A 10,275-nucleotide genomic window follows, 5' to 3' on the forward strand; every position below is an offset into this window, starting at 1 on the left:
CTGTATGTACTCAATTTAATCAAATACTTTTTGTTTGTTTTAAAAAAAATGATAGAAATTGAAAATATTTTTTTATAGATTGTAAACATCTGTTGAGTGAAATTAATTGTTCTATTGTTCATATTTTTAAATTTTTGTGGATTGCGAACATCTGTTGAGTGTAATTAATTGTTCTATTGTTCTATTGTTCATATTTTTTTAATTTTTGCGGATTGTAAACATCTGTTGAGTGTAATTAATTGCTTACTAATTGTTTATGATTTGCCGTTATGTTTTCTCCTTTACTTAATTTATTTGTAATTTTAAATATTTTCTTGTATATAGAGATGGATCAGAATATCAATGATTTTGATGATGAGAATAACGATGAGCTTGAATTATACCTAGTGTTGCAAGCTGTAATGCAAGAACTACATGCCTTATGCGCCGTAGCTTTTGTTGTCATTGAGGTTGTCTTGAAGAGGAATTTATCTAAGTATCGCCATAACCTTATTAGAGGCCCAATTGATTGCAAAACCAAATAGACTATATTAACCGTTTAGTGAGAGAAAGTGACATAACATGTGTTGAACAACTTCGTATGGATCGGCATTCTTTTATGACCTTGTGCAATATGGCTCATACAATAGGCAGGTTAGGACATTCAAAATATGTCACTTTAGAAGAGATGGTGGCCTTCTCCCTCTTCATCTTGGCACAACACTTGAAAATACAAAATGTTAAGTTCAATTTCTATAGGTCTAGAGAGACTGTTAGTCGATATTTCAATGATGTCTTAAAGGCTGTGTTGCGTCTGCATGCCAATTTACTCATCACACCAAATCCTACAACTGAAACAAACACCGATCCAAGGTGGAATTGCTTCCAGGTAATGGATTCGTAAAAATTTGATAACATTGAATTACGTTTTTTTTTTATTTCTTTTATTAAATCTTTTTTACCAAAAACAAAAATCATAACTATTATAATGTCTATTGAATTGGTTTGTTTAGAATTGTCTTGGAGCACTCAATGGCACCTATATTAAAGTTCATGTACCTGGGGTTCATCAAGCAAGGTATAGGACATGAAAAGAAGATATTGCTACTAATGTTTTGGGAGTTTGCTCCCAAGACATGAATTTCATATATTTGTTGCTGGGGTGGGAAGGGTCAATGGCCGACTCTAGGGTTTTGAGAGATGCAATCAATCAACCCAATATTTTAAGGATCCCAAATGATAATACAAAAGTACTTAATTTTTCTTAAATTCATAAATAATAATTTAATCTAATGCATAACATTCCATGCACAGGTTACTATTATCTAATGGATGCGGGTATACGAATGGGAAAGGATTCCTAACACCTTACCGTGGTCAACGATACCATTTGTCTGTTTGGAAAGAAGGAGCAACTCCAAATAGTTACCAAGAATATTTCAACATGAAACATGCATCAGCCAGGAATATCATAGAAAGGTGTTTTGGAATGCTGAAAATGAGATGGGCTATAATTCGCAGTGCATCATACTATCCCATTAGAACCCAAAATCGAATTATCACAACATGTTGCTTGTGACACAACTCTATTCGACGAGAAATGACAGCTGACCCTATAGAGGATGATTCAGACTTAAAGGATGCCTTAAAAAATCAACCGCCAATGGGCAATGATTTTATTGAGACTGTTGAGACATCTAACGAGTGGACTAAGTAGCGAAATACATTTGTAATGCAATTGTACAACAATTGGTTGGCTAATGGAGGGGCTGGATAAATATAGCTTTATGTTTCTACTTTGCTTTGTTGTTAAACCATTTAAATATGTGATGTATCATTGCTATGTACGTTTATGAATAATTGACATTGTGGATGTTAAATTATATTTGCAACGGTTAGTATTATGATATATATGTTTGTGAGTTATTTATATTTTATGATAATGCATATGAAATGTTCAATTATTACTGTAGGCATGGATAATGAGGTATCCAGTTCTTGTAAGAAAAAGAATGACATGGTTGATTCATTAAAACAAAGGCAAATATAGAGCCCACATGAAGAGGACTGTCTAATTTTGGCCTTCTTGTTCGTTGTGAATGATGGAATGAAAGTTGACAATTCTTTCAAGGCAGGCTATTTTATGAAACTGGAGAATAAAATGGCAGAGCTGTTACCCGGGACAAATTTACGTGGCTCTCCCCATATCGAATCAAAGATTAAAATATGGAAGAAGCAATACAATTATGTGTCTGGTATGCTTGTTACTAGTGGGTTTGGAAGGAATGACACTGAACAAAGAATTGACGTAGAGAGTGATAGTGTATGGGAGGCATATGTTCGGATAAAGTTATCTCCTTCTACTTATTTACATACTATTGTATATGTATTTTAACCTTATGTTGCAGTTATTAATTGGGATTAGTTGGTCATTGTAGAGGGACAACGATGCAAAACACCTGAGGAACAAAACTTTTCGACATTTCAATGAATGGATTCAAATATTTGGCAAAGATCGAGCTACAAGAGAGTTTGCTGAAGGCCCTGCTGATGCAGTTGAGGCTATGAATATTAAGGAAGATGTGTTGTTGCATAGTCTTGCAGATAATGACACTTTCTGGAACAAATGGGATTAAATTGCCAGACTGGTGAAGTAATGGACTATTCAAACTCAGCAACCTAATGACCTTCTGATAGTTCTGCCAAAAAGAAAGACAAGAAAAGACCTAGAGCCAATGATGAAGTAGTTGAAGGGCTAACCATGTTTGCTGACAAGTTGGTGGATGTCTTGCAAACAACCAATGATAAGCTAGAATTCATTGGGAAAAAAATGGGGTATTCACATGATCTTACATCTAAACGAGCATCACTAAACGATGAACTTACGAAGTTGCCAATTACTTTAGATGAAATGTTAGATGCTTGTGAAATCACATCCCACGATGTCCAAAAGCTTGACATGTTCTTCAACTTAACACATGATGATAGGCTAAGGTAGGTGATGAGGTTGCTAAGTAGGCATGCTCCATAATAAACTTGTTGCATTTTATGGGAGTATTTTCTTTTCAGCCATGATTTGATTTGCATGGTAGGGAAGGCTTTTTGTTAAGTCTATTATAAACTTGTTGATAGACTTAATTATTGCTTCTTTTATGTACAAACACCCGTATTTTGTTAACTATAATTGGAATGCTTTTTATATATTTGGTTATATGTTCAATGATAACTTTTATCTTACCGTTTTATTTTCATTACAACATTTGACTAACATGTTGTTTGTATTATGTTGTTCTATATCTCAAATAAAATAAAATAAAATAAAATAAAGAATAAAGAATGAAAAGTTAACTGTATTGTATTTCTGGCATGATGTTCCTACATTTGTGTAGGTGTTGCTTTTGTTTTGAAATAAAAAAAATTTCATATTTGGTGCATTCATGGTATTAATTATACTTAATAAGGTAGTCATAAAATTTAAAAATCTCAACTACAAATTAAAATAAATTTATATAATTTTTATGAATATTCTATTTATTTAATTTTTTAAAAGTTCTAGCAAAAAAATTAAATAAAATTTATAATTCAGATTTAATATTCTTATTATTTAGTAAATAATTCAAAAGAGCAAAATAGTCATTTGAGCATTTATCTTTCTCCATAATATCCCAAACAAACATGAGATTCAATAGAATAGTCAAATGCAGACATTTAATCCCATGACTAAACAAATATATGATACAAATCCAATCCAACCAAATAGTTCAAGGACAATGTATCCCAGGACTAACAATTCGATAGATTACAATCCCCCTTATCCAGTCTATCCCAACAAACACACCCATTGAGGCTCTGTTTAGTTGATTGGGTCTTATTTTGAGAAGTAGGTTAAAAGTTAATTTTTAAATTTTTTTTAAATATGTATAAAAAAATAAAAAGGTGATGTGACTTAACAAAGTTAAAAAGTTTTAAAAATTGGCTTTTAAAAATTGGCTCAAAAGACAAAATAAGTTAAAAAGTTAATAAAATAGAGAAACAGATCGAAGCAATGAAGAAGACCTCCAGGTATGGAAGGATAGATACCTGTGGAGGAACGAAGACCCTTCCAGAAGGGATGCAAAGACAGGGGGCATGGGCGCTCTCAAGGAGATAACATTCAAGTATAGAAGAACTCATTCTGAGTGAGCAGATCCCGGATTTCAGATCCTGGATCCCGAATCCGAGAAGATATAATCTCAGCCTAGACAAGTAGGCCCGAGAAGACGAGAGCTCAACCTAAGTGAGCAGATCCCGAATTCCAGATCCCGGATTCTAGAAGACATGATTTCGGCCTAGATGAGTAGGTCCGAGAAGAGAAAAGCTCAACCTAAGTGAGCAAATCCAAGATTCTAGAAGATAAGATCTCGGCATTTGAGTCCGAGAAGAGAAGAGCACAATGAGCAGATCTCAGATCCTAGAAGATAAAAAGAAAACACACAAGATTAGACTAAAGTTGGCCAGAATTGAGAAGTATACTAGGGCCGAGGAGGACATGCCGGGAACAAAGGTGTCAGAACGAGAAAAGAGAAACGGCTCGCCGATGCGAGGCCGAAAATCAAACTCAAGTTGGAGCCAAGTAAGATCAATAGAGAAACCAAGGCCGACAACCTCGGCTTGAATTAAACCTCGGCGACAAGGTCGAAGCTACATGTATGATGAGAACTCAAGTGGATTTTAAGTTCACACTGGGGGGACAGAGAGAAGAAGAATGCGTTTACCACTTGTTGAAATTTGTAGCAATTTACAAGTTGGTTAAACCAATATGATGCTTAACCGAAGTTAAGCCGAGATGATACTTAACCGAAGTTAAGCCGAAATAATGCTTAACCGAAGTTAAGCCTAGATAATGTTTAACCAAAGTTAAACCAAGACGATGCTTAACCGAAGTTAAGCCGAGATGATGCTTAACCGAAGTTAAGCCCAGATGATGTTTAATTGAAGAGAAACCAAGACGATGCTTAACCAAAGTTAAGCCGAGATGATGCTTAACCGAAGTTAAGCCGAGATGACGCTTAACCGAAGTTAAGCCCAGATGATGTTTAACTGAAGAGAAACCAAGATGATGCTTAACCAAAGTTAAGCCGAGATGATGCTTAACTGAAGTTAAGCCGAGATTATTCCTTAATTCACTTGTTGAAATTTATAGCAATTTACAAGTTGGAGTTAAGTTGATTCCTTATCTTCACTTGTTGAAATTTGTAGCAATTTACAAGTCGAGGTTAAGCCGAGATTATTCCTTAATTCGCTTGTTGAAATTTGTAGCAATTTACAAGTTGGAGTTAAGCTGATTCCTTATCTTCACTTGTTGAAATTTGTAGCAATTTACAAGTTGGAGTTAAGCTGATTCCTTATCTTCACTTGTTGAAATTTGTAGCAATTTACAAGTTGGAGTTAAGCTGATTCCTTATCTTCACTTGTTGAAATTTGTAGCAATTTACAAGTTGAAGTTAAGCTGAGATTACTGTTTCTCTTCACTTGTTGAAATTTGTAGCAATTTACAAGTTGGAGTTAAGCTGATTCCTTATCTTCACTTGTTGAAATTTGTAGCAATTTACAAGTTGAAGTTAAGCTGAGATTATTCCTTAATTCACTTGTTGAAATTTGTAGCAATTTACAAGTTGGAGTTAAGCTAATTTCTTATCTTCACTTGTTGAAATTTGTAGCAATTTACAAGTTGAAGTTAAGCTGAGATTACTGTTTCTCTTCACTTGTTGAAATTTGTAGCAATTTACAAGTTGAAGTGAAACCGAGGTTATAGTTTGCAACACTTATAGCAATCTACAGGTTGATCCAACCAAAGAAGATGCTTAACACTTGTTGAAATTTGTAGCAATTTACAAGATAATGTTAAGCCGACATGTGATCATCTGTTGAAATTTGCAGCAATTTACAGGTTGAGGTAAAAGCTAAGTATGTTGTTTAAACACTTGTTGAAATTCGTAGCAATTTACAAATAGATTATTGTTTAAACTTGTTATGTTAATCCTTGTTGATCCCTGTTACAGTATATGTTAATCCTTGTTGAAATTTGTAGCAATTTACAAGTAGGTTAGATCGAGATCACCGTTTAAACACTTGTTTAAACTTGAGAAAAAGTTTACAAAATTAACATTGAGTAGTATATGTTTCACTCTTGTTAGAATTTATGAAAAGTTTGCAGGTCAGTATCTTGCCGAAGTAAAAGTTTTGTAGCTATTATACCCGAGGTATGTAACCCCGAGAAAATTGCACAAAGGAGGCAAAGTATGAAAGGCATACAAAATATTCTAAGTATAGAATCATGCAAGAGCAGTTAGAAGAAGATCAAAATAGAATTCGTCATGATTGACACGCCTTCACCTTACAACATCATCTTGGGAAGGCCATAGTTGCATGCAATGGGGGCAGTTCCCTCAACGTTGCATCAACTATTGCGGTTCCCCACAGAACATAGGATTGAAGAAGTCAGAGGAGACCAACTGCAGGCAAAGAATTGCTCCATGGCAGCAATGAAAACTACCTGCAAACATTCAGGAACTAGAGAATGCAGAGATTGAAGACGAGGACATAGAGGTCCTAGATGATGTCAGCAAGGAGCCAACCGAAAAGAGTGAAGAGACACTGAAGAAAATCCTCATCCAGGAGGGTGACGAAGCGCGCTTCTTTCTTCTCGGCTCAGGCTTAGCCGAAGAAGAAGAAGAAAGAGAATCGAAAACAAAACTACACGGCATCAATGGCAAGATATAGAAGACAGTTGGGAAGGCTTCTCAACAGCCTCCTCGGCCTCAAGCTCAGCCTCGATCTCCAGAAGAGTTTGATCAAGGCTCTTCTCGGCGATTGGCACCTCGGAGTTTGAAAGCAAAGATTGAAAGCAAGAATCTAGAAAAAGACACAGAAAACAGAAACATGAATGTAATTCGTAATCAAGAATGGTGATGAAGCTATCAGGAAATTAAGACAAAAAGATTGCACAAGTGTGTCAAGCCAAGAACAGTGGCAGAAATCAACAGATGTGTGAACAATGTGTATTCAAGAAGATGATTTGGAAACAATGGGTAAAACGGCAATAGTGATTAACAATGAAGCAGAGCTTCTTGGAAAGCAACAAGAAATAAAACCAGGAGGAAAAGTGTCTTACTAGAAAGAGGGAAGCTGGAATGAGAATTGCCGAAGTCTGACGACAATGACAGAATGACGTAAGCTTTACCGGAGGAGAGGAACGAAGACAGTTGCAGAAGCTTGAAAGCTTGGAACAATGAAAGATTTAAGCAAAAGAGCTAGAAAACCAGAGGATTGAATGAAAAAACAGAAGTCAAGAAGATGACAAAGTTCAAAGAATAAAGCCAAGTACACAGGCACTAAGTAAGTATGTGAAGAACAAGAAAGTAATGAACCAGACATGATGTTAGCAACAGAAAGCGGATATGACAAGAACAGTTCCAGGCATTTTAGCAATAAATCAAAAACTTGAAGACAGACGAAAATAGAAGACAACAGAGAGCAAATAAACAGATTCAAAGTAAACAGATTCAGAAGAGTTATGAAAGACTGAGCTTAATAGCAAGTAAAGAGTTTATAAACTTACAAAGTAAAATGAACGCCGATATGAAAATCGCCGGAGTCAAATAGATGACTTGAAATCGGGAACTCACCAGAGAGTGTGAGTGGAGCAGTTGCAAAGCTCTTGGAGTTTACGAATTAATGAAACCAGAACCTCGGCAAGGAGGTGCGATTTCAAGCAGCTTGGAAGGCATGAATCTTGATACTTGACACAGGTGGACAGTAAAGTCCAGAGAACTTTGAGGTCGGCGAGTTTGATCTCAGACAGAGGGGCGCAGATGAACGAACAGTGTAGGTTCCATCACCTCAGAATGCCGAGGTAATAGAACCTAGGGGGCAGTTGTGAGGATATATTTTCTGAGTACCAACACGTGGCAAGGTGACGCCGACGTGTCAGCCGAGGTGCCACGTGTCTTGGTCGTTGTGCCGAGGTCATCTCGGCTAGGCCGAGGTTGCCTCCGAAGATATCGGAATCCAAGATAAGCGGATAAGGGACAAGAGTCCTAGAATGAAGAGGGAACTCAACTTGGATATGGACAAGAGTCCTAGATTGGGAGAAGACTTCAGTTTGGGTAAAGATAAAACTCTTAGAGAGTTTATCCTAATCCCACTGGGAGTCCCAGATTAGCAGTAATCCTAAGTCCATTAGGGCTAGGCTCCTTTTTGAACTAGGATGGTGTTGGTTATAAAAGAGAGGCACCCCCATGGGTCTAACGTATGCTTTTGATACTCAAGCTTGTGAGTTTAGTACTTGATTTATCTTTGAGAGATATACTGACTTGATCGTCGGAGTGCCCCCGGGTGGTCGAAACCACCGCGAGATTCTTATATTTCTGTTGCAGGTCAGTCAGGTGCCATCTATTCTGTCGGTGCTCTCCAGCTGGTTACTAAGCGGGCAGTGTGGTCGGAAAATCACCCGCACATAAGATATCAAATTTAAATCATGATTATTTCACTTTTTTTTTCTCATAAAATTATAAAAAAAAAATAAATAAATAACTAAAAGTTTAATCTAAACGGAACTTTTTTAACTATGCTAAAATATAGTAAAAATAAATAAAAAAAAAGTCAAGCTAAAAAATTTATTTCCAAACAAAAACTGAATCATGCAAAGTCATTTCTGATACAAAAAATTAAATGCAAAGGCACTACTTCATATGCAAGGTTATGTATTTGCAGATTTTTGAAAATTCAGGTTTTTCATTAAATGTGTTTTGTTTAGATTATAGAGTTATGATTTTTTTTTAAAAGATCAAAAATTCAAATTATACACTTTAAATTCTCTCCTTCGCTCTCGCTCATATTTTCTTACAAGGAAACATATTTTGTCATATTGTCTAATAATGAAACATTTCAAATTTTCTCATAATTTTTCAATTTAGATTTGTTGTCTATAGTTTTGATGGTTTTACTATATTGTGAAGGTGAACTTTTATGAACATGATAACAAACTATTTCATATCAACTAGTTAGAAAGAGTTAAGTAGTTAGGTTATTATCATCCACCCTATAGAAAGTATCTCTAACGCAACATAAAATAATTATCTGTTCTATATCTTTTTAGTATATTTCCATGAGTTGAGATTCTCTCTTTGTGCTCTCTCCTTGCCTTCTTACTTGCAATGGTGGAGATACATTTGAGTTGATCTAATGGTTCAGATTCGGATGGGAAAAGCAAATTTGAATTTGTTTTATTATTTTTTTATTTTTAAATAGTCAAATATGAACCATTAGATCAACTCAAAGTGCATCTGTACCGTTGCAAGTAGGGATGCGAGGAAGGAGCTCAAGGAGAGAATCTCAACTCACCATAACGGTCACTAGGTGGATTGAAACTTTAAAAAATGTATTCTCCAATAGAGACAAAATGAGGCAAAACAAAACTTCTTCAATCCATATTCATGGCAAGCTGTGAAAAATAAATAAATAAATTGGAAGGATGTTTGAGATTAACTACTACCGTTACATCATGCTCTCAATATAAAATCCACACATCTTATTATATTAATATAATCTAGCTCTTCACCTTATGCCTTTGCCTTTGGAAAGAACACAATTCACTACATGACATTCACTATATTAAACTTTCCATAATCTTGGGCAATATTGTTGAACTTTAAAAAAAAATTTGAAAATTTAACGAATGTTAAGGTAAAGGGTTAACAACAATTTGTTTGGACTTTGATCTTAACAATTCCTTGAAGATACCCAATTAATTAATTTTTGTTGGTAACACATTGTGATATTGTTAATTTTTTGTAATTTGCAATTTCATTTGACAAAACTCTTCCATTGTAATTTTATTCGCTCTTTTGTTTCAGTGAGAATGTCAATGTTTAGATGCAAATCCAATTCGAATTATGCATGTGCAGAGGAATTTGTGATGTTGAGTTTTTCATTTTTTACTTCGCTGACCATGTACAGGGATCAAGCTAAAATGAAGCCAAAGTTATTTGACCGCTCGAGCAGTCATTTGTGAGCTCAAGCGGTGAATAAGAGTATCCAGTATCTCTGCCTGCAAACTGAATTTCTGGGAAAGATGTTTCACTGCTCGAGCGGTGAGATGTGCGCTCGAGCGATCAGCCTATATGTTTTGCACCGCCTTTACTCATACTGCTCGAGCGGTGGAGTGTGCGCTCGAGCGGTCTTCACAATCCTGTTTACTATAAAATGCGTCGTTTACTGTTTTTAGGATTTAAGCCATCCAAATTCTAGGAGAAC

The 10,275-nt window shown here is 35.4% G+C and overlaps 1 protein-coding gene across 1 annotated transcript; it reads left to right on the top strand.

Annotated features, from left to right (window-relative positions):
- Positions 1-326: 326 nt before the first annotated feature.
- Positions 327-1,558, top strand: LOC145814701 (uncharacterized). The gene is made up of 4 exons (XM_082911709.1): positions 327-475; positions 634-868; positions 993-1,057; positions 1,294-1,558. Exons 1-4 carry the CDS (start codon positions 327-329, stop codon positions 1,556-1,558), a joined length of 714 nt encoding a protein of 237 aa, XP_082767835.1.
- The last annotated feature ends 8,717 nt before the right edge of the window (positions 1,559-10,275 follow it).

This window comes from Camellia sinensis, chromosome 2 (genome assembly GCF_055761805.1).
Source record: "Camellia sinensis isolate YWXY chromosome 2, ASM5576180v1, whole genome shotgun sequence".
Classification (NCBI taxonomy): Eukaryota; Viridiplantae; Streptophyta; class Magnoliopsida; order Ericales; family Theaceae; genus Camellia; species Camellia sinensis.